The 25,345-nt window shown below is 35.7% G+C and overlaps 2 protein-coding genes across 4 annotated transcripts; both read left to right on the top strand.

Moving 5' to 3' along the window:
- Window positions 1–1,177: 1,177 nt before the first annotated feature.
- On the top strand, window positions 1,178–7,631 carry LOC126829778 (monocarboxylate transporter 9). Of its 3 annotated transcripts, XM_050559909.2 has the most exons (7): window positions 1,181–1,241; window positions 2,333–2,406; window positions 2,556–2,743; window positions 3,777–3,920; window positions 4,541–4,845; window positions 5,252–5,722; window positions 7,184–7,280. In XM_050559909.2, exons 3-6 carry the CDS (start codon window positions 2,557–2,559, stop codon window positions 5,261–5,263), a joined length of 648 nt encoding a protein of 215 aa, XP_050415866.1. In that variant the 5' UTR covers window positions 1,181–1,241; window positions 2,333–2,406; window position 2,556; the 3' UTR covers window positions 5,264–5,722; window positions 7,184–7,280. The 3 variants fall into 3 exon arrangements, with proteins under 3 accessions (XP_050415859.1, XP_050415866.1, XP_055954284.1); XM_050559902.2 differs by lacking the exons at window positions 2,556–2,743; window positions 3,777–3,920 and having other exon boundaries at window positions 1,178–1,241; window positions 4,541–5,311; window positions 5,672–5,722; window positions 7,184–7,631; XM_056098309.1 differs by lacking the exons at window positions 1,181–1,241; window positions 2,333–2,406; window positions 2,556–2,743 and having other exon boundaries at window positions 3,724–3,920; window positions 4,541–5,311; window positions 5,672–5,722; window positions 7,184–7,631.
- A 2,822-nt stretch (window positions 7,632–10,453) lies between these two features.
- On the top strand, window positions 10,454–17,159 carry LOC126829760 (monocarboxylate transporter 13). Its single transcript, XM_050559880.2, has 6 exons — window positions 10,454–10,581; window positions 12,256–12,443; window positions 13,016–13,159; window positions 14,060–14,830; window positions 16,331–16,381; window positions 16,638–17,159. The coding sequence occupies exons 2-6, from the start codon at window positions 12,257–12,259 to the stop codon at window positions 16,892–16,894; spliced, it is 1,410 nt and encodes a 469-aa protein (XP_050415837.1). The 5' UTR covers window positions 10,454–10,581; window position 12,256; the 3' UTR covers window positions 16,895–17,159.
- Window positions 17,160–25,345: the final 8,186 nt, after the last annotated feature.

The raw sequence follows: 25,345 nt of genomic DNA, 5'->3' as shown, positions 1-25,345 counted from the left end.
CAACTACAGGTCCATAATCCCAGCAAATATATATGTCAATTTTGGTTTTACAGAGTATCAATTATATACTAATAACAAATACTAAATACAATTCCCGCGGCTACAGGTTATCTTCCCCTTGCTATATTTGTCCCTTTATGGCGTTACTATTGGACACAGCAGATTCTCTAAATTTGACTGAAAGCGACGTAAGGGAAGAAGTAAAAGATATCGATCATATCGAGTGACATTAATTGAACAAATCGAAATAAGCATCACCCAAGTCTCGTGAAAACCAAATCTTATTTCAGTCTATGGTGTGAAGAAATATTGGAAGAATCAAACAGAGAGAGAGAGAGAGAGAGAGAGAGAGAGAGAGAGAGAGAGAGAGATGGGGTTTAACGTCCACTCGACACAAACCAGGTCATTTCGGGACTAACATATGGTTCAATTTTATTTTATTTCCATAATTCGCTTACGCGTGGGGGTCTTTAGCAGTGGGAGGAAACCAGAGGACCCGTAGAAAACCCACGAAGTTGGACAGGCGACCCTACTCCTGAAGAATCAAACAATGCATACAAAACATCCCCACAGTCCGGTATACATATATACAGTTTCATTGTTTGTCGGATTATATGGAAACAACTATCGTTGTAGATCGATAATATATTTTTCTGCGGTTGAGGGAACCGAATTAGATTTTAAATATGGAGTAGTGCCAATCTATATTAAAAAAACGATATGTATTTTATACAGCTAAATCTTACCCTCACACTTGTTCACTGTAGTGTTTAATCACAAGATATTCCAATTGTGCATAGAACTCAGCAAGGGAAACAAAATATAGGCCATAGACTATGTCATATTTACACAACACCCAAATGTGAGGTTACGTATGTCATGAGAAAATTAAAAAAACATAACAGTAAGTTTTCTTTTTTAAACATCCCGAACAGGTCAAGCTTTGCACGACAAAGACTTAATTCTACTAGTATATACCAAATGCAATTGTAAACAGCCATGCATTATCAAATTAATTCAAAATGTAATATATCTATTTGATCAGGGGAGTGACAGGCGTTATTTGCTCAACTCAAAATATACATTTCAAAATAGTCTACTGATACGACCGGTAAAAAATTAGTTACACCATAATTATAATGTTATATCACCCAGACGCTTTGTTAAAGCTACCAGTGAACTAACGCAGGCTGGTCTCGAGGAATAATTCGTGGTTTAAGAACTGTCGACAAAGCGTACAGGTAAGAATCGGTTACCTACTTCAATTATTTACAAAAATATAAAAACAAGATGACAATTTCTCTCATACCGCAATACTGTTTCACTTCAACACGTGTCCAATATACTGAGATACCGCCGGATTACATAAAATTCTTCGATTGAGGAAGCCCAGTCGCCATTTTCTACGTACATAATCAATACTGGAATTTACTGTATATAACCCGGTTGTAATATGGTTAGCACGCTAGTTCGTATCCACATAATAATATACATTATAAGGGGATTAATGACCGATCCACAGTCCAGCTGTCACATGTTAAAAGATATGTACGTTACATTACGTAACATGGCAATTAAAATATATGTTAGAACATGTAATGGAAATAAAGCGTAACGTTTTGAATTCTAAATACAATCGGAATTCCCTATGGATAGAAAGATGTTGTAGCTCTGTATCCATTCATATTCGGAATTCTTTTTAGTCAGTGGCTATTTTATACTGAGCACAGTATTGTTTGCATCTAAAAATCGTAGACGGCTCGTTAACTATGGAAGACCAGCAGGGCCATTGTTACTTTTACACCACTAGCAATTACAGTACTGGTCATTCGATATTACGTATCACTAATTTGTTTTACAGTTTATTATGTTATTTTCAATTCGACCCCTTCTGATTGTGGTGTGCGACATTGGAGACAGTACAATGTCATGTGACCGTGCCTTATTTCAACCAGTAAATTGTGTATTGGTATTTGGTTATTATGACTAAACTATTGATAGCATTGTGTAACGCAGATGCAACAATCAGCTAGCATTCGGTACAATATTTGCACTATTATTAATATCTGCATGTGTAAATAAGCATATTTACCAGTGAGGGCGGGATCCAAGTGAAAAGCATTAGTCATGTATACATTTGGTTCCCTGTTTTCATATATAGAACGGTCAAGAATTGATTATCAGCACCTTTCAAAGAAACAGTTTTCCATCCTCATAGTACCAAACACAATGGGCATCTATTATGTTTCAGTCTGTGCGTAAGGTACTTCACTTTAATGTACTTTAAACATCGTATAGAACTGAGCGCTAATATTTTGTACTTCCATTGCAGAAGACACGTGGGCAATAAGCCATGAATGTCAGGGGCAAATTAATGATGGGGTTACCGGTTGGTTAATCAGCAGCGTAAGTAACAACAGACATCAATGTAATAATCTCCGGGGTCACTGGTTTTATGCAATTTAAGGGATTGATGAAGACTCCACACGGTTTGTATACGAAATCAAACAGTTTTGACATTTAAGTTAATTATATTCATCATTTAAATATTTCAGTATGGCCACCACTGAACTCTGGGCATGGGTTGTGTTAGTTGCAGCATTTATGAACGTGTTTTTGAATGGTTCCCTTTCCTACTCTGTAGGGGTCATTCATATAGCCATGTTAAAGAGATTTCCGGAAGAAAATGAAAATACAATAACATGGCTGGGATCTCTATTTTCTAGCATGTTTGCCTTATCGGGTATGTTTTAAAGTGTAAGATAGTAATTTTCGATTGTTAACGTAAGTTGCGAGTGGTAATGCTTTGTGGTCATTTTGTTTTGAGCGTATATTGTCGTCACTCCCACCCTTTGGCCTGTCCAACGTGACCCGTGAACGTAAAGGTTCATCCCCTCATGACTCCAATGTTTCCCATAAATTTGAAAAAAAAATCCGTTGAAAAATATAGCCTCTATCGCCTTTACAGTGTTTTCGGAAAAGGGTGATAATGCTGTAAAATAATTTGAATTTACATAAAAACATACGTTAAAGACTACGGCCTCTATCGTGTCCACGGGTTTTTCGGCAAATGGGGGAATATCTTCGGAACGGAATGTCTGGGTGCACTGAATATCAATAGACCACAATGCTTCCTACCAAAAAAATCTGTTAAAACTATAGCCTCTATCGTGTTCACCATGATTTTGGAAACGGGGGAATATCTCTGGTACGAAAGTTTGCACAACGTTGAATATCGATAGGGTTCGTACTCCCATGACCTCGATGCTTTATGCCAAATTTGAAACGAGTCCGTCTAAAACTGTAGCCTCTATCGTCTTCATAAGGTTTTCGGGAAAAGGGACATAACTCCAGATCGAAAAGTCTCGGAACAGTGAAAATTGATAGGGTTTTGTCCTCAAATGATCACGACGCTTCACGCCATGAAATATCCTAAATTTTGAAAGCAATTTGCAGAGCAATTTTCCCTCTCACATTTATCCATAGTTTATAATCGATCTTAAACTATGGAGTAGATATGATTTACTTATAAAATTTATTTCAAAATGTTGTAATAAACTAGGAGACTAGCGTTCCGACAAATATGCTTCCCGTGAATTTGTTATTTGAAGATAAGTTTAGTTTACTTATATTTGATATTTTAAGATCGTGTTCTATTGTATATCATATATTCAAATTTCAGGGTACCAAGATTAGGTTTACCTTTTGCTTCCAGTGTATGTTAGATAATCTGTGCATCAGTTAGTTTTACATCCCATCATATTTAATTATTTCAGGATTTGTTGGTAGTATTGTTATCAATCTATTCAATGTTCGAACTTGTGTTGTACTAAGTGGACTGATGAGTTTGGTTGGTTTTGGTTTAAGCAGTTTAGTAACAGACTTTAAATTTTTATTCTTAACATTTGGTTTAATAGCAGGTATGAATATGTTAATCTCGGTCGGCAATAGATATATACATGTACACTGTAATGATATGTGTTCCGGGTCAAAACATTGACCAATTCAGAGGGACAAGTATCACTGACTTTTACATAGATATACATGTCTAATTTCAGAAAAGGTGTGATAGCTTGTAACATATGTAAATATTTTCTCCTGCTGTCAATGATCATAGTGGGTACTGTAACGGATAACAAACCTTTTTTTTTAAATCACTAACTGGACAAGTGTAGAGAAGGGGTGCTGTATTCTGCCCAGTAGCCAAGGTCTGTGAAATCCCAAGTCCAAACCATTGCTACAAGTAAATATCCTGAACGAGACAGGGAATGTTTTCTCTTTCTATATCATTGGCGACAATATTGTTTTGTTCATACTATTTAATGACAAACCGGGGTTATTTTCAGACCATTGTTAAATTACTCAATAATGCTTTAAAGAAGCTTGGGTTCATTGCAAGTACTAGATCCCGATTACTATCATACTTTTTCTGTGCGTAGAAATGTAGATCTATCTAAAAGTCATGTTGAGACATTTCCCTCTAAGTGGTCCTAATTTGTGAATTAACTGAAGGAATTGTATTGTTTTACTTATATTTCAGGATGTGGACAAGCTATGGCATTGACTGGGTCTATGGTTGTTGCAGGATACTACTTTAAAGAAAGAACAGGAATGGCTACGGGAATTGTGACCAGCGGTTCTGGTGTATCCTTATTTGTATTTCCCCATCTAACCCAGTATCTAATAGACACTTATACTTTACAAGAAACATTTCTCCTACTAGGTGCTATTGGGTTTCATTCTGTAATCTGTGGAGCATTGATGCGACCAACACAATTTGAAATCAAATCAAATTTTTGTACAATTCGTAAAGATGCCAAAAGAACGTCTGCTGAAAAAATGAAGGTTTCATCTAAATTTGGTTCATTAATATCTTTACCATATATGCTCCTTTTGATTAGTTCGACTGCGTTGGGTGCTGCCTTGTCCACAGTTTATCTTTTTCTTCCCCACTTTTTCAAACAATCAGGTTCTTCGCCTAAGGAGATTGGGGTTAGTTTATCTTTTATGGGAGTTGGGGGATTCATTTCTAGGATTTTACTTGGATTTCTGACCAATTCGACGGATGCAACAATTTTGCTGGGAAGCACATTTGGTATTGTAGGAATTGCAACATTATTTTTGAATAACTTGGCATCTGTAGGGAGCAGGATAGCTTATTCAACTATATTTGGCCTTTATACGGGTGGTTGCTGGACTCTACAACATGCTATATTAGTTGAAATTGTTGGTTTATCTAAATTATCGACAGGTTATGGTATAAATATGTTATTGTGTGGCATTGGTTATCTTACGGGACCACCTTTATTGGGTAAGAGAAACGAAATAATACAAATTACGTTTTATACGCCCACATAGAAATGTGGTCGTATATTGTCGTCGCCCCCGTCTGCAATTTCTTGTGATGAATCTACAGACTACATTTATTATTCGATCCTTCTGAAATATATTTGTTTACATAGTGAATTTCCGCCAATTGCTTCTAGGGTTATGAACCTTGTGAACGATCCACCGACTAAAGTTATCATCCAATCTGTATTAAATCTATATGCAATATTTAAATTAGTAAAAAGAAGAAGCCATGTTCCGTTAATTACTCCTTGAGTTAAGACCATTGTTTCGTTTTTGTGAACCTTATCCATGGTTCAAATATATACACTTCTTTTTTCAGAATTAATGGTAATGTCATTTAATGATGAATATTATGTATTTGTTTGTGCTGGTAAGTATATTTCTATCACCTGAAAAAATACCCACCTAATTAATGCAGTATATTACAGGATTGGAACGGTCTAATTAAATGATTCAACATTTCTTTCCGTTTTGTTGATTTTTTTATACGCCCACATTGCAATGTGGTGGTATATTGTCGTCGCCCCAGTCCGCCCAACGTCCACAATTGACTTTAAATTGATACAGGGTGTTTAAGGTTATGAAACAAAGAATCCTATTGATTTTCAAGGAATTCTGATAATTACTGTCAGAGTTATGGCCCTTGATTACTTCGAAAAACCTAGTAGATACTCTACAGGTCAAAATTTAATGTCTTGAGATGAACAAGGATATTAGATTGATTTTTAATTGTTTTTGATAACTTGAACAGCTAAATCCATGATATTAAATGTTTTGTATACTAAACGTTAGCATAGAAGCCAAACAGGTTCTAATGATTTCTGATAATTTCTTAAAGATACATTATGCAAGATTTAGATAAAGAACTAGCCATTCTTGCTATAATAGTTCGAAAGTAGATGATGTAAAATGAATAATTTGAAAATTTCATTCAAATTACTCTATTGCAAGCGAAGATATTAGCCTTTGAAGGTTTGACAGATGACGTGTGCAATAATTTCAACCACCGTACTGGTTGATCGAAGCTAAGTCTCGGTGCTCCATATTTGATTAAATCAAAGTATCGCTGAACCATTCTAATCTATTTAATATCGGAGGAATATGATGCCATCGAGAGTTGATTAAGGCCTGGATCAGTTAATTAATGTCTAATTAATACTTTAGAAAACATTTCAGGCCTAAAGAAAGACCTGCAATAGGCAGATTTAGCTCTTGCATAATGCATGTTTAATGAGTTGTTACTCTTAATCAGATTTTAGTGTATTGTAAATGTTCCATTACCGACAAAAGAAAAAAAAATATGCGACAACCATTGTTGACTGTCCGATCGACTTAGCTGCTGTGGGTGTATGTTTCGTTGCCTGGCAACCTATCTTTCCACTTTATCTTGGACTAAAGACATGCTTTCTTGAGCATGTTTGGTAATTAGCGGAATGGGGTTGGTTGACTTCAGAACATTCCTCCAATGAAACTCTCGATACAGAAAATGTCGAATGCTTTTTTTTTTATCAAGACAGCAAAACGAATACCCAAAAAATACTATGTCACAATCATACCTAATCAAACTGGGGATAATACAAACCCTTTAAAGCACACGTTTTAATACTTTCTAACGCATTCCTCTCTTGTAAACATCTGGCAGAAAAATTATCGTACCAGCCCAAGATCACGAGAGTAGGTTGACGGTAATTAGTAAATCAGTCAAATCGACTAAAATCCAGATTTTATCAACGAAATAATAGATGAAGTCAGGCCAATGTCATTGACTGTAAATAAATGGTTAAATAACGATTAGTATGCTTACATCGCATAACTGTCTTTTTTTCTCCAGCTGTGATGTTATTTTTGACGTCATTAACGGGATTTGCAATACGATTGGTGGTGAAGAAATCTATATCATCACAATCATTTACAGATGAACGGGTGGCACGAGACACCGACATTAAACAAGAGTTGATTGAAAGTACAAATTTACGACAATTTGAAAGTACCATAGATACCCGTGAAGCTGAACAGCTTATCAGTTGGACCGAAACAGAACTATAAACAATACATTAAGTTATATACCATTCGTTTAGTGGCACAAGCATTCTGTGTAACTACCATTATTACCTTGAGCGAATAGAGCGAGAAGGCGGTCTTTTCATGCCCCCGGCATCTGCTGCACTTTAATTGTTTTATTGTATGTCAATAATATCATACATTATGGATTATACTTGCACAAAGATATTTAACTTTGACAACAGTTTAGCAGTTATTTCTCTTCAGACAAAGTAAATTTTAATATCTTAACAATGCAACATCGAAATAATTCTGAAATACACGTTTATTGTTATTTTCTATTACCAGTTTATAAAAGCACATTATCTGTGTCATGGTAAAGCACCATTCAGTTCAATACTTCAGTAACGATGGGTGTGGGGGGGGTGGGGGGGTGGGGGGGTGGATGGCCGAATGGTTAGCACGTGCGCGCGCTGTATCATAAGTCCTGTCATTGAGTCAACTGGCGTGGTTTCGAATCCCCGGTTGTACGTGACAAGGAGTAGGGTCGCCTGTCCAACCTCGTGGGTTTTCTCCGGGTCCTCCGGTTTCCTCCCACTGCTAAAGACCCCTACGCGAAAACTAATTATTGAAATAAAATTAAACCATATGTTAGTCCCGAAATGACCTAGTTTGTGTCCTCCGGTTTCCTCCCACTGCTAAAGACCCCTACGCGCAAACTAATTATTGAAATAAAATTAAACCATATGTTTGTCCCGAAATGACCTAGTTTGTGTCGAGTGGACGTTAAACTCTCTCTCTCTCTCTCTCTCTCTCTCTCAGTAACAAAGGCTTAACAGTATTAATATTTTGACAGCATGGCTCCTTTGCTGGCCTAAGATGTCTATGTGATAACCCCTCTCCATCGATGATTTTATATCCCAACAGGTTCGTACTTGATGAATTAAACTGCTTGGCGGAATGCTTGGATAGTAATTATTCACGTTACCCTAAAAATATTTCCAAATCTGCATAACGGTGAGGCAAAGGGGACACCGTGACCACACAGTGGAAGCAACTGAATTGGGCAGACATGTCGCTGTGATTACTCGGATTTGTTCAAGCATCATTTTTATCATCATCATCATCATCATCATCAATAAAAAAGTAATAGTTTATTTGATTATTTCATTTTGCTAATGATAAGGTGCGGCAAGTGTTTATTGAATTTATCAACGTTTTACTATTGAAAATTTAAATAACACCCCTTGCTCCTCAATTCCGGAAAACGATCTGTTTTATTAATCGTTATGACAAACCATGATTCAACTCCAACTCCAAATTTATGCTGATGCAGTCGTATATTGTCGTCGTCCTTACCCGACCATCCACTTGTAATAACTCTACGAGTAGGTTTTTGAAATATGTTTTCCAAACTTGCTAGAAATAATAACTATCTATATTCAGAGCCCCCACCATCGCAGTTTGTAATTGCTCTAAAGGTCAGATCTCTTTCTAAAGTGTTGGAATAGTTACCGCTCATTCAAACGTGCTATCCATTCTATTGCTTTTTAAACGCCTAAATGTCACTAGGGGGTATATTGTCATCACATTTGGTCGCTCGTCAACAATTCTTGTAACATTTTGTAATAAACTATAACACATACTTATGGAAGAACAATTACTGATTTATTTAACGGGCCAATCCCAATGATATGTTGGAGAATAAAACTGCTTAATTGTGTGTTATAATCCCTTAAAATTCTCTACCTAATGGCCGTGCAACTAACTCAATATTTGTGATATGTTTTCAAACAACTTAAGCCGTCAGTCTTCATCTGAAAATGGAGACCGGTGTCCCAAGCTATATTATGCAGTGACTGGATAAAACCAGACTTTTATTTTATAAAAATTATGTGAGGTGAAATTTACCTTTTGTTATCAAGTACAGCACATGAGTTATTCGCTGTATAGACCTCTAAAAGAACGGGAATCATTATCAATTCATTCAACGAAAAATTTGACCCGAAATCTTAAAAGGGTTACGTGTCCGGATAACCATTTTTGACGTTCACGTTCAAATGACTCAATATTTTGAACTGAAATTTCGAGACACGATAAATACACCATTCCTCTGTATTTTTGCGCTTAAATTTCATACATACTCAGACTTTTCTTTTTGAGACTCTGTTCAACTCGGAATAGTCCCTTTAAGCGACGTTTCGAAGAGTATTCTCTCAACATTTTCAAGCAAGAAAAGTAACCCATGTGTAGGGCAATTATGTAGACAAGCAATAACAACAAATCAGAAACTATGCATGACAACAACAAGATCAAAGGCATGAAAACAATGCGATCAAAGGCAAGGTACATATATGAAGGATTAGTGAGATCACTGATAATTGGCATTAATTAACATTGGAGATATTAATAAGTAAATATAGGGGTAAATAATTTTAATTGGACAAAATTTGTACTTACTTGGACTGTTCAACGAGGGGCCACTCCAAATTCAGGGTCGATGTTACTGTTCATGTCAAGAAACATTTATATATTCTACAGTTCAGAGTTTTGTTATATTCTCTTTCAAACTTGTTTGGAACCCTATTGATAATTAAGTAATTCTAGAAGTCAAAACAATTTCAGGTTTTTGAAACAGAATTTAGCTGACGAGTTTCATGGATAGTACATGGAGATAAAATTACTCCCTCCTTTATTTTACAGGCCAGTATTCGCGAGAACTTGGTTAAAATCCTACGGAGGAACGCAATTGAAATTCAGAGTCGTACAACGATTTTTCAAAAAGTTACTAAGTTAAACGCGAAATTCAGAGTCGTACAACGATTTTTCAAAAAGTTACTGTAAACGCAATTTTTACTTATTTATTGCATCACGCGACCGTTTAATATGCTGTTGATATGTGGGCGTATACCCAATGCCTGGCAGCGAAGGTTCACACACACACACACCCACACCCACACACACCCACACACACACACACATCATAAAAATACAGAAAACAACTAATATAGTATAACAAATTGCATGCCGATGTGTTTGACCTGATTCATGTAAAATGATAGGTTATGCCAGGCGTTAACCTTAATCTAACATACATTCTAGTACACATACAAACGAGGCTAATTGCTCGGAGGCACTCAAGCCTGGCTAAATGTTAACTGAACTGAACTAACGTTTGATGGTAGAGAGGCTAAATCCGTAGGCAGTAATTGGTGTCGAGGCTTACAGGTAGGTGTACACAGCTATCCAGTAATTAATTTGGTTCTTAAACAAACGCATAAAACCACAGAGATATAAAAAAATCAGTTCTGGATTTAGATAGAATTGTCTACATTTTCTTATCACCCAATTGAAAATGTACTAAAATTTACGCCATGCTTGGCTTATTATAAGGCCAACAAAAAATACATGTGTTTACGGTTACCCGACTCATTTCCTAGGCACTATAATTCGGTCGTAGGGTTATTTTCTGTTATATGTCGGTATTTATAAAATTCTGAATTGGCATTATGTTCCAAAAACTTACTACGTAGCTCTGGAAATGAATAATAAACACTTTACAGTATTTAAAATGACCTGACAAAGGTTGGACGTATCAATTTAGTTTATGCAAAACTTAGTTTATTAGTGCCGTTATTTATATCCAATCTGACCCCCCAAAACCGGGAACACATTGATTTATTTTTGGCCTAATGGTGATTCTTTTGGTTTATTCCTGTATTTTAGTTTCATGTCTCTTAACCATACTATATACCGAAAGCTTTTAATTAACGGTTATAATAAGTTTCTCTTTGCTTTAATCTAGTATCGTATTTTAAGAAATTAAATGGGGTTTAACGTCCTACTTTTATGCGCCAACCTGACTACTGAAGTAAGGCATACGCCATGTAGTATGTATGTTGTATGGTGAATTCCAACTGTAAAGTGATCTTTTACTAGTGTACACGGTACGTCGGTCTAGCACGTGTAAAATTGTGCGTGCATTATACTAGTAGTTTAAAAGTGGAACTGGGAATTCTATTCACAGGAAAACAAGATCTACATCGGGTATAATAGGTTTATTATTAGGAACGTAATTTAAACATACAAAGTGATATACATTGCCATACAGGTGCGTAGTTACAAAGCCAGGCCAGGAGGGGTCTACTTCTTAGTAGATGTCTGTCGAATCTCAGCTTTCTTCCTCTTCTGCTATGAGTTTATATTCATATATGCATCATATCGTATGGAAGAATTCATATGCTCGGTATGGCATACCAGTTCGGTATGCATATCAAATGTGTGGTGGTTAAACGAATCTCTATAATGTAATATTTACATTTGGTCAATAGAGTTTAATCATCTATCTGGATGATATATGCGGATTGTAATTTATATATATATAATAAAATATCTCTTGCTTTGTTGCACACGTTCTGGTTCACTGACATGGCAAAAACCACGCTAAAAAATTCTTTGAGTTGTAAAATCTCGGACGAACCTGTTGTCGTGTACATTGTTCTTTCCATTCAGCGCAGGCACATTAGCCTAGGGAGTATGTTTTGACCTGCCGTGATCCAGCCAGCCTGGCTTGACAACGCCAGTACGATATCGATTTTTCACCAAGTAGTAAACATTTATAGATATGAGAAACTGTGCACATCAGGATGGGTTGTGCCAGTTGATTTATTGTGAAATATCGATTGATAAACTCAGTGAATCGTCCTGAAATCACAATACCATTCAGTTAACCGTCAGCTGTGCATCGTGAGTAGAACTCTCTATAATGAATTAATAGTAAAAGAATAAATAATAACCTGACTGAAACCATTTATTTACATTCACAATTTGTATCTGTAAGGTAACTACTGCCAAACAGTTTTGACATTTAACTTAATGCTATTCACCATTTGAATATTTCAGGATGGCCACCATTGAACCCTGGGCATGGGTTGTGTTATTTGCAGCATTTATGAACATGTTTTTAAATGGTTCCCTTTCATACTCTGTAGGGGTCATTCATATAGCATTGTTAGAGACGTATCCAGAAGAAAATGTCAATACAATAGCTTGGCTAGGATCTCTATTTTCATGCGCGTTTGCCTTGTTGGGTATGTTTTAATGAATAACATTCTAATATTGGACCTCTTAGGTATTAATTATGATTAATTATGATTCTTATGGTTGTAACCCGTCAATATTTCTCAGCAAATTGGGCACCTACCTCCACAAATAAAAGTCCACGAATCATCATCCATGCATGTGTATTGATAGTTCTGTCTTATTTGTAAAACACAATAGCAAATCAGATGTGTTTTTTTTTTGTCGCAACTTATTTTTTTGCAAAATTACGAGTTCTAGAATCTTGTTTTATTTTTTACCAATTTATTTCTTTTTATTCCCCGAAATGAATCTTCTTTGAAGATTAGCTAGGTTTGGTTTTAAAATGTCAAAATTTATTTTCTTTATGGTCCCCATAGGTTTGGTTAATTTATTTTAAAATGTTAAAATTAGTGAACTCAGACTAGATTAGCAGTTTCATTTCGGGACTCAGAAGTCCTGTTGTTATAATTTTAGAGTCCGGGAATTAGTTCTACCTGATATGGTTTTATATTAAAATTTTATATAAATTTAGAATCAATTAGTTTTATCGTTACACACCATCATATTATAATAATTTCAGGGTTTATTGGTAGTACTGTTATCAATATCTTCAATGTTCGAACTTGTGTTATACTAAGTGGACTGATGAGTTTGGCTGGTTTTGGTTTGAGCAGTTTAGTAACAGACGTAAAACATTTATTCATAACATTTGGGTTAATAGCAGGTACAAATAGTAATATTTATTGAATTTATCAATCAGATAGAAGGGAAGTAGAAAAGTTATTTTGCTACTGGGCCGGTGCTTCCGACGATAAAATACAGATTGTCTTGCAGAATACACACTAACATCAATAATATTCATTTAGACAAGTATCTAACACGGATGCGCCTTTTAGAAGAAATGTCTAAGTATATTTTAGTCAGTATGCAACCATTAACGACTATTTGTGTTGTAAAATACAGCATGAATAAGTTGCCTTCATTTTTGTTTCCTTGGGGTGTCACGGTGGCTAAGTGGGTAAGGTGCTGGCTCGCTAGCCTGGAGGTCGTGTGTTCGATCTCTGCATTGGCCGATAAAGTTTATTCAGATTTTCCGACGTGGTTCCCCGTTGTCAGTGATGCAGGATGGGGCCTGACAAGGACAGCTGTCTAGTCGTTCGGATGGGACGAAAAACCAAGGTCCCGTATACACAGGCGTGCACGTTAAAGATCCCTTGACAGTTGGAATTTGATATAAGAGTAGGCCATAGTGCCGCTGTCCTGGCAAAATTTCCTTCATAGCACACTGTATGGCGTATGCCCGTCTTCATTAGCCCAGTTCGGAGCAGAACAGTAGGACGTTAAACCCTATTTCATTTAATTTTATTTCATTTACAAATACAGTGTCTCTTATTACCGTTTCCTGGTGCATTCACTTTATTTTATATCTTTCGTAGGGCTTATAGTGTTAGTGTGTTGTTTTCTGGGGTTTTCTGTGGCCCTTCTCTAAAACATTGACAACAGTTCCGATAGAACACGACACTCTCACATCGGTGCAGGTAGATCCGGTAACATTCTCAGATCATTCGTCTTTGTTTTTATATTTCGAATTGATTGATTTGCATTGTCTTAATTTATATTACAGGTTGTGGACAAGCTATGGCCTTGACTGGATCTATGGTTGTTGCGGGATATTACTTTAAGGAGAGAACAGGAATGGCTACGGGAATTGTGACCAGCAGTGCTGGGGTATCATTATTTGTGTTTCCTCCGCTTACTCAGTATCTTATAGACACTTATACTTTACAAGAAACATTTCTCCTACTAGGTGCTATTGGATTTCATTCTGTAATCTGTGGAGCATTGATGCGACCAACACAATTTGAAATCAAATCAAAGTTTTGTCCAAATTGTAAAGATTCCAACGGAACGTCGACTGAAAAGATCAAAGTTTCATCTAAATTGGGTTCATTATTATCTTTACCGTATATGTTCCTTTTGGTTAGTTCAGTGGCATTTGGTGTCGGTTTGTCCACAGTTTATCTTTTTCTTCCCCACTTCTTCAAACAATCAGGTTCTGCAACTCAGGAGATAGCATTTAGTTTATCTTTTATGGGATTTGGCGGATTTATTTCTAGGATTTTACTTGGATTCCTGACCAACACGACAGATGCAACACTTTTGTACGGAAGTACATTTGGAATTATAGGAATGATAACGTTATTTTTGAATAAAGTGACATCTGTGGGTAGCAAGATAGCTTATTCAATTATATTTGGCCTTTATACGGGTGGTTGCTGGACTCTACAACATGCTATATTAGTTGAAATTGTTGGTTTATCTAAATTATCGACAGGTTATGGTATAAATATGTTGATGAGTGGCATTGGTTATTTGATAGGGCCACCTTTATTGGGTAAGTGAAAGAAAATAGTATAAATTACAAGACAATTACTTTGTATACACCCACATGGAAATGTTGCCGTAAACCGTAAGTTATTAAAAATATATTATTCCCATTGAAGTAAGAACATAATTTCGCCAATGCACCAAAGGCTGTAGAAATAAGATACATTTACCTAAAAAGTAGAATTCCTATTGTTAATATTTTAAACACTTTGATAAATAGAAAGTATCTTAGAAATGCGTTACACATATCACATACCGTCCACACACTTTCTAACCTATACTAATAGCGTTGCTTAAGGGGGATTCATTTTGTGAAGTTACAGAAAAGGTCAAATGCCAAAAATGCTTGATTGAGACTGAAGACTTTGTTAAAAATCTGAAGTGAACGTCCTTATTTACTGGAACAAAAATAATATCCGATCAACGTCAAAATCGATAGAGGCCTAGAAAATAAAATTGAAAACAGTCCAGGAACAAATGTAGCCAGTAGAGTGAATGCAAGTCGAACATCAAATAATTTCGGTGCGGTATCACAGTGAAAAAAGCTTTGTATTGGCTTTGACCTGCAAGATAAAATTGAAAAGAACCTATTAATAAAGTGAGGGAAAGCAAATTTGGCTACCATCAGTGTCGTTTCTTGGTGAAAAGGATCGGATACAAACCATAATAGATAGGAATCCTATTACTACTGGTCCATATAATAAATATATGAGTGTGGGGAGCTGACAAGCATTTGTGGACCGATGGACGCACATACTCGATCGCAATATACGTCCACACCACGCCGTGGGTGTATACAAAGTGATTATTGATATGTGAATCATCCTTTATGGGAATTTAAATCAAGTTTTCTAACAAGAACAGGAAATTAAAAAACGGTGGTCCAGCCACATAAGCGCCCCACTGAACAAGTTTTTATCTATAAACCATTCAGCCAGAACGCACATTTCTGAATCTTAACTACACCTTCAATCTCGATCGAAAAAACGCATTCTTTGGCATTTGGCCATTTTGGCAATTCACCCAACGGAAAACAAATATTCCAATCTATAGAACTTGTTAAACATGCATTATGCAAGATTTAGATAAAGAGTTGACAGTTCTCACTACAATTTTATTCAGATAGATAATGAAAAGTAATATATTTAATAATTTCAAAGTACTTCATTCTAAACAAAGTTATGACTATTTGAAGAACAGCATTGTCTAACTAATAATTTATATAACATTTGAGACCCAAAGAAAGATATTCAATAGGCTCTTGCATAATGCATCTTTAACTGTGTGAACTTAGAAAACAAAAATGGTAAAACTGGGTTGGTTTTTGGTGTATGTGTTATCTATGGTGCGTATGTGTTATCTGGAGTCGCCTAAGAATATTATATATGATAAACTTGGTTGTGGGTCAGAATTATGGTTATCAAATCATTTATATATTAAAACTATGTTTTACTCCTTGCCAATACAAATTGTCGGTGGTTCTAAATGTATACTTTTCCTTCAACAGAATTAATGGCACTGAACTTTAATGATGAGTATTTAGTATTTGTTTGTGCTGGTAAGTATTTCCATTACTTCGAAGAGTGACTAATTAATGCAGTACATTATTGTATTGGTATGCAGAATTCTGAAGTTCGTTCAAATACAACAAAGCTACTATAAAGTCTTGGCTCAAAATAGTTCTTCGAGGCTTCCACATTTATGCTATCGAAATAATACATCATATGTAATTATATCAGTATCAGCACCCCCTATCCTTTCTCTGATATGAATCTAATGTATTATCCATCTCAGAAATATCTTTTTTTTTCTAGCTCTAGTGTTATTATTGGCGTCATCTATGGGTTTTGCGATAAGACTGGTGAAGAAATCCGTAGTACTTCATTCATCTACAGATGAACAGGTTGTTGTAGGTGACAAGGACATTAAACAAGAGTTGATTGAAAATACGAATTTACGACAATTTGAAATAGTCATAGATGATCTAGATACCTGTGAATCTGAACAGTTTATCAGTTCGACGGAAGCAGAACATTGCAATATCCAGTCAGATAAAACACAAATTAGGTGATATAACATTCGTTTATTGACATCTTATCATAACCATTCCAACGACGGTCGAATAGCAAGGGGTGCTGCACTTTAGACTGGCCATAGACCTTATAAATATCAATAACAACAATATTACTAGTAATACATTTACTGGTCCATCTATGAGTTTTGAAAACAAGGGTCACAAACCTGTAAGTCGTTGGTGAAATTATAAAATACGGACGAACAAAGATGATACCGCCATATGGGGGTATAGAGATGAAAAATGAACAACGGTAAAAATATAAAGCCAATTTTTCGTTTTGTTATTTTTTTAAATACGAAAGGCGTATATAATGGCATTCTGTTTCACAGAGGTAATGCGAAAGCCTTCTCTTAACTCTGTGCAAGATGACTGACATAAGTTCACATGCAGTATAGGTCAAAGCCGTATATAAAAAAAATTGTGACAACTGTGAAGCGAGAAATTTCATATGACGTCATAAAAATATGACATCAAGTGTACAAAGACGCCATCTTGGCCTGGGTCCCAAGTAATTGTACCTACTCTATCTATTTATATGCCCTATTATATTGTTGTGTCCACGTTGGCAGCTCCGACAGGGATGTGAATAGTTATGTCATAAACTTCCGCGGAAAAGAGTCTATAGGAGATAAAACATACATTTTTTGAACGAAAAATATAGCTGAACATACTATTATTATTATTATACAACAAAAAGCGCACATTATTGTTATATAGACTAATTTATAAGAAAATAAACGTTACACCAGATAAAAGTGCTATTTTAATACGCTTTTAAATTTTTTTTTTGTGCAGGCGGGTAAAGTGAAAAATCAAATTTAAATAATAATTTGAGAGATAAAACCTTTTTGCCTTCTATAGACCGGGAGCCCAGGGGGTCAACCTAGCTGAAAAGTGTACCAATTTTCTCCTATATGGTATCAATGTATGTATATCTGGTATCATCAGAATGTAAGTCTGCTGGGTTTCTGGTGGTGGGTGTGGTATTCCATTCCCTAAATGCCTTGACCTCCAACTAGGCTAGATTAGCTCAAAAGTGTACCAAATGAAAATCGTACAGCAGTGTACCGTACATCTTCAGGTATTACAAAAACACTCTGACAGACATTTCTAGTGGTGGGGTACCCCTGACAGAGCTATGTAATTGCCAGACATTTGTAGTGGTGGAGTATCCCTGACAAGAGTTATCTAATATTTAGACCAAAGCTAGGCTAGATTAACTCAAATCTGTACCACCTAAAACAGCTTTGGAGTTGTTCAGTACCACCACAGGAGTCATGAATGACCGCTGCCAGACAGTTTGTGCGGTGAGTTACCCCTAACAGACACGCCCCAAAATGCCACGCCGCCAACTAGGCTAACTTCGCAAGCACTGTTCCCGTGTTTTAAAAAATTAAATTTTTAGCCAGGATGCGTAGAATACTAATACCTAGCACGTATGGAAGAGGCGATAAACTGCGGTTGCAAGAAATTGATTTTTGAGAAAAAAAAACGTTTTGCGGGGCTAAAAATGCGTTTTTGAAAAAAATAAATTGTTCCTGCAACCGCAGTATATCGCCTCTTCAATACGTGCTGGGTATTAGTAATCTACGCATCCTGGCACAATTTTTAAATTTTTGGACCACGGGAACAGTGCCGGCTAATCTATCCTAGTTGGAGGGCGTGGTATTTTAGGCGTATCTGTTTGGCAGTGGCCATTCATGATTCCTCTCGTGGTACTGAACAACTCCAAAGCTGTTTTAGGTGGTACAGATTTGAGCTAATCTAGCCTAGCTTTGGTCTGAAAATTAGATAACTCTTGTCTGGTATACTCCATCACTACAAATGTCTGGCAATTACATAGCTCTATCAGGGGTACCCCACCACTAGAAATGTGTGTCAGAGTGTTTTTGTAATACCTGAAGATGTACGGTACACTGCTGTACGATTTTCATTTGGTACACTTTTGAGCTAATCTAGCCTAGTTGGAGGTCAAGGCATTTAGGGAATGGAATACCACACCCACCACCAGAAACCCAGCAGACTTACATTCTGATGATACCAGATATACATACATTGATACCATATAGGAGAAAATTGGTACACTTTTCAGCTAGGTTAACCCCCTGGTCTCCCGCTCTATCTAGCATTGGTCTGGGCCATCCCGGATTGTGTGTCAGTTTTCAATCATTGATCATTAATTGTATTATCAATTTTTTGAAAATCGAAATTTCTTTAAATTGGCTAATGGATAAAACATTTAAAATAAGTGTAACTTAAAAAGATGTCTAGTGCCACTCTGCTCTAAGCGCGACGTGTGTTTCGGTCAAGTTTCATCAGTGTCATGTGATACGAGATATCGCAGGTGATAGACACAGGTGATAGAAAGGCTACTAAATTATTTTACACTATTAAAAGCTAGGTTTAAAAACATTCATTAAATTTATTTTGTAATGTCATTCTACCCAACAGAAAGCTAGCTGATTGAAATTGGACTATAAAAGCCAGGCGTTTTAAATTATTTTCATCTCGTTCTACGCTACTAAAAGCTAGGTGTTTAAAATTATTTTCATGCAAATCTCCACTACTAAAGGGTGGAGGATGATTAAGATTATTTCCATATCATTCTAGACTATAAAAGTCAGTCGTTTAAAACTATTTTCATCTCGTTCTACACTACTAAAAGCTGTAAGTGTTAAAAAAATTATTTCTATGCAAATCTCCACTACTAAAAGGTAGATGATTAATATTATTTGCCTATCATTCTAGACTATAAAAGCCAGCTGTTTTAAATTAGTTTCATCTCATTCTACACTACTAAAAGCTAGGTGTTTATTAAAATTATTTCTATGCCGATCTACACTACTAAAGATTTTTGATTAAAATGTTTCCCATATTATTTTAGACTATAAAAAGAGAGAGCCAGAGAGAGAGAGGGAGAGAGAAAGAGAGAAAGAGAGAGAGAGAGAGGGGATTTAACGCCCACTCGACACAAACTAAGTTATTTCGGGACTAACATATCGTTCAGTTTTATTTCAATAATTATTCACTTGCGCACCTTTAACAGTGGGGGAAAACCCACGAGGTTGCACAGGCGATCCTACTCCTTGTCACGTACAGGCAGGAAATTGAAATCAACGCTGATTGACTAAATGACAGACCTTATGATCCAACGCGCACGCGAACCATAACTTTTTCCACTAAAACAAGTTTAACATTTGTATTTAGACACCGTCCGATGTACCGGAGCATAAACAGCCTGGGCTAAATTATCAAATGGGATGTCCATATAGACCATATCTGTAATAAAGTGCGGAAACTTATCAATTGTTTTAGATCATTAAAATATCGATTTTAACAGAAAATTATTAAAAACCATTATACTTCTTTTATTCTACCACATTTTGATTATGCTGACGTAATTTGTGATGGCTGTTTACAGTTAGATGCACTAGGAACCATTGGTGGGGCGGTTAGGGGTATGCCATGCAAAACTCTATAAAGAAACAGGATTTGTTCCATTAACTTAGCGTCAATGAAGACAGATTCCTTAAGTTAATCAATTTCTAACCTTATCTTAAAGAAATAATAACCATATCATCTTAGTAAAATAGTTAAAGAATACTTTTGCAGAACAGATATTTTTTCAAATTCTTTTATTCCGTCGATGATCAGAGAATGGAATTCGCTGAGATCCAAACTACAAAATTCAAATTCTATCGCATGAATTGTTGCAAGCTTGATTAAAACCGTCCATAATATCCCATAATTAATTGAGATTAGGCTGCTGCGATTTAAATGGTCATGCGTTTCTGAGACTTTTACCGGATAGTTCCGCCTGTATTTGAGGACACCATTTTGAAGATTGTTACCATTCCATATTAATATGCTCCCCGCATTCGGATGTCCGTGGACAAACTATTGGTTTACGTGAGAAGCAATTATACCTATTATTTTGTAAATTGTGGAGAGGAATCAGCATAGGCTTTGCCTGTTTCTTAGACCATTTCCAAACGAAATAAACTATTGTTTATAAAAAGGGCATAACATTTCAGTCAAATAACTTTGTTCTGAGCGACCTTATGAATGTTCAAAATTGACTTGAATCCAACGATTTTCGATTAATAGTTCTTAATTTCGATTATCCATTTAATCTCCATGAAGCCGGTCATATTATCGACGTAACGCAGATATGGCGTGCATTGACTAATCCAATATTTAAGCCAGGCGATGGTCTAAAGAGTAGATTACGAGCTTGTCATGTGAATAAATGTCTAAATGATAATTTATTTAACATTTGCAGATGGTACATTATTACGAGTAAACTATCGTGCAATTATCAGAATTAATGAAATAATATTGAACTATATGTTAGTCCCGAAATTACCTAGTTAGTATCGATTGTTTGTATCTATTTTAACATTAATGCTTTAACAAAACAATTGCATAATGTTTATATTCATTTTTTCGTGTCAACTATTAAGTTATTGCGTATTTACTGACTGCACGATGTTTTATTTTAAAATTAACGAAACTGCAAATGTTTATTTTATAACACTATACCGGAGGCATCTATAATAACCTGTTTCCTTATTTTAACTTCGTCGTCTTGGAAACAAACTGCAAAGCCCAACAAGATGATTAATTTGAGTAGCAATCTAAAATCTATTTGTCAGTTGTAAAGGGAGATAACTGCTTAAATATTTCAATTTTCTGTAAATTATCGAATATTCGTTGCAATTATTATACTGATGTGCTGCTAATTGCTGATATTAGGTTTGTATTTTATAATATTGGGTAGTATTTGGTAGTATTTGATAAGTATTTGGTAGTATTGGGTTATTATTTGCTTGATTTGGGTGATATAGGGAGGCAAATGGAACAGCCAGACATCGGTAATCACATTTGAAGTACATTTCCCACGATATATCTCACTATTTTTGAAAAAAATCAAGTAATATGCTCATTTGGCACCATTATGTTGTAGTATTGGGTAGTATGTGGTGATATTGGAGTGGTATTGGAGTGGCATTGGGTAGTATTGGGTAAATCGTCCCGCCGTCCTACCTCGTATCAGTGAATACAGATTCAGTAAAAACAACGATGTTGGACTATTTCATCTGTAAACGATTTTAACTATATCTTTATAATTAATTAAGAAATAATATAATCTATTTCCGCTGATGAATTATCCATTGGCCCATGATAAACAATATTTTAAAATATGTCGGTAGAGATAAGAAATATTATTTATAACATCTCATCCACCCACAGTATCACATACCATTTGGAAAATTTTGATATAATTTTGACGCCATTCCAAATGCCATAACGGTTTATGTGTCAAGTTAAGTAAAATATAAAATTTAGAAGTTTGACATGTAACATGACGGAACGACGTGCATGATTCATATTAGCCACCCACCATCCCACATTAGTATGTCGAAAATTTCGAAATAATTTTGACACCATTCAGATTCCCATAAAGGATTGTTCCAAGTTTAGGAAAATAGAATCATCTAATCCACCCACCACCAAATAATGTTGGTATGTTTAACGTCCACTCGACACAAACTAGGTCATTTCGGGGCTAACATATGGTTCAATTTTATTTCAATAATTCGCTTTAGCATTTGGGGTAAACCGGAGGGCCCGGAGAAAACCCACGAGGTTGGAAAGGCGACCCTAGTCCTTGTCACGTACAACCGACTAATCGAAACCACGCCAGTTGACTCATTGACAGACCTTATGATACAGCGCGCACGCACTAACCATTCGGCCATCCAACCCCAGAATATTTAGAAGTTTGTAGTATGACGGACCGACGGGAATTTTTCATTTATACCACCCACCATCATATCATGTTGGTATGTCGAAAATTTCGAAATAATTTTGACCCAATTCGAATTCCCATAAGGGTTTATGTTCCAAGATTAGTAAAATAGAAAATTTAGAGAGACAGAGAGAGATAATTAAGGTTTAACGTCCACTCGACACAAACTAGGTCATTTCGGGACTAACAAATGGTTTAATTTTATTTCAATAATTCACTTGCGCGTAGGGGTCTTTAGCAGTGGGAGGAAACCGGAGAAAACCCACGAGGTTGGACAGGCGACCCTAATCCTTGTCACGTACAACCGGGGATTCGAAACCACGCCAGTTTCAAAAAACTAAATAATGTTTAATATGGGCGTATCAAAAACTAAATAATGTTTAATATGGGCGTATCAAAAAACTAAATGTATAATAATTCATTTGTCCAATTTAAGATAAGATATTTCGATTATAATAAAAAAAAACATTTTTCGATGATAATATTTCCTACTTAGAATGAAAATATGGGGACATAAACAATGTTTCCAAAATGTATAATAATTAGTCTAATTTATCTTAAGATATTTTTTAAAAGTATGGTCTGATTCTACGTCCTTATAGCCTATTAAGTTATCCAAAACAGCTGACAATAACATAAACGTTAAGTTTTAAATCGAAAAAACATTAATGTTCTGATTTTTGTAGGTTTTTCTGACAATCTCTTATCTGGTATTATCATATTATTATATACTTATTTAAAACACAGATGTACATCCAATAATTTTACCGACTAGGTCATAAATTTACCAAACGGTAAAAACAGGTTGCAGTTTACCTCCTTATAGACCGGTTTATTTCGTTATTTTTTCTCCCCTTCTAGGTGGTAATAATATTGGATTAGGTGACATATGAGTAGTAGTCAGTATTGAGGGCCAGCTACCCAACCCTAACTCCCTATAAGGAGGGAGGGGGAGGGTAGGATTTTCCAAGTGCTACGATCAAATGGAAGTGTTTTCTCACATTTAACTACAATACACTGAAAAAGACCTAAACAATCAATTTATTTATAATCAAACCTAATAATGGATGAAACATTAGTTTAGACCTAAAAGTTTCTAAATTCAACATTTTGAAAATGATACTTCAGCAATAACAGTTTTATTAATAGAAGTGATTATCGAATATCCAAAATAAACTACTGGAAACTAGCATGGCTGCGGATGTACCTTAAGATAACTATGCCAAAACAAATTATTTGTTGTGCGCCAGCGCAGACAATCGGTAGCCTGAACTGTCTTTGTTCACAACTTAATGCTTCTGCTTGATCAACTTCTTCAGCTTGGGGCTTATTCCTTCCTAGTGATCATAATCTTTAGCTTGGTAGATAGATTTATAACAGTTGTTGATCTCTAACCCTACAGCACCAATGAAAATCCCGCAAATTCTACAACTCACTAGAGGAGAGGTGTGAGTAAAACACAAACGCACGCACCCGACCGACCGACCGACCGACCGACCGACTGACTTAACCAAAACAAATGCCACAAGCCGCTAAGACAAGAGGCAAATGGTGAAGTCTCTAAAGAGCTCCAAGAAGTAAATCAAACCACTGAAAATTCAAACATATTAATAATACCACATCCCTTGACGGGTGGGTTTTTCAAAACAGAAAAACCACCACTGATAAGCAAATTCTGAAACTCCCATCATAGAGATCAACTAGGAATGAGGTGTCTCCGAGGTCCATATTCAAAGATGAGGTATGGACTTTCGAGAATAGATATATAGAAAAACGCAAATGCACGCAACCGACGTTCTAAAGAAAAACGCACTCGACGGACAACAAACGAAAGACAAAACTAACGGCTAGACCGAGAACGGGTTGTCTCTAGAACAAAACACATCATACACATACACCGTGTACATCTTCTCTTCCTCTATTATGTGATAGGTTTTCTTTGTACGAGCTACATTTCCACGGGAAAGTGAACAAGAGTTCCAGATAGGTTATTCTTCTAGATCCTGCAGCAAACAGTGATAAGAACCGTCAGATAACATTTTGACTTTGTTCGCCGGGCTACTTAATCCTCCAATCTTGATTAAAAGCCAATGATGGGATTAATTACTATAATTAAAAAGACTGAATTTTGAAAAGGAAATAAAATTGATTAATATAAACAGTGCATATAGTACATGGAAATGATACCTGCTATTGCCAAACTAGCATATCCATGGTAAAGATCCATGAAAAGTATTTGGTCTGTTCAACTGTTTGGCCTCAAATTATGTTCACCTTTGAAAATCGCACCCAAAGCATCATTTATCTCCTGTAACTCCACCGCCAATGCAAAGTTGCATTCTGTATCCTATGATCTGTAAAGTGACCGAAAGCAATCACTACATAAATAATAAATTTATTGAACTTGTAAAGCGCCAAAATCCAGCTTGTAAAGCTGATCAGTGGCGCTAGTACAGAAAAAAAATATATGATTATGAGTACACAATGTAAAACAATACAGATAGAAAGTCATATACATTAAAATAAAACTGTTTGGTAAAACAAGATAATAGGATTTTAAAAAATAAAATAGCAGGGTACAGATAAAATATAGATAGTAAATCATAACAAATTAAAATCAAACTATTTGGAAA

Source organism: Patella vulgata, chromosome 1 (genome assembly GCF_932274485.2).
Source record: "Patella vulgata chromosome 1, xgPatVulg1.2, whole genome shotgun sequence".
NCBI lineage: Eukaryota > Metazoa > Mollusca > Gastropoda > Patellidae > Patella > Patella vulgata.
This window is presented reverse-complemented; position numbering and strand designations above follow the sequence as displayed.

Coding starts and splice junctions, on each gene's coding strand:
- LOC126829760 (XM_050559880.2), top strand. CDS start 12,257: ATGGCCACCATTGAACCCTGGGCATGGGTTGTGTTATTTGCAGCATTT. Junction 14,831..16,330: donor GATAGGGCCACCTTTATTGG/GTAAGTGAAAGA, acceptor TTCCTTCAACAG/AATTAATGGCACTGAACTTT. Junction 16,382..16,637: donor TTTAGTATTTGTTTGTGCTG/GTAAGTATTTCC, acceptor TTTTTTTTCTAG/CTCTAGTGTTATTATTGGCG.
- LOC126829778 (XM_056098309.1), top strand. CDS start 3,842: ATGAGTTTGGTTGGTTTTGGTTTAAGCAGTTTAGTAACAGACTTTAAA. Junction 3,921..4,540: donor AACATTTGGTTTAATAGCAG/GTATGAATATGT, acceptor CTTATATTTCAG/GATGTGGACAAGCTATGGCA. Junction 5,312..5,671: donor TACGGGACCACCTTTATTGG/GTAAGAGAAACG, acceptor TTCTTTTTTCAG/AATTAATGGTAATGTCATTT.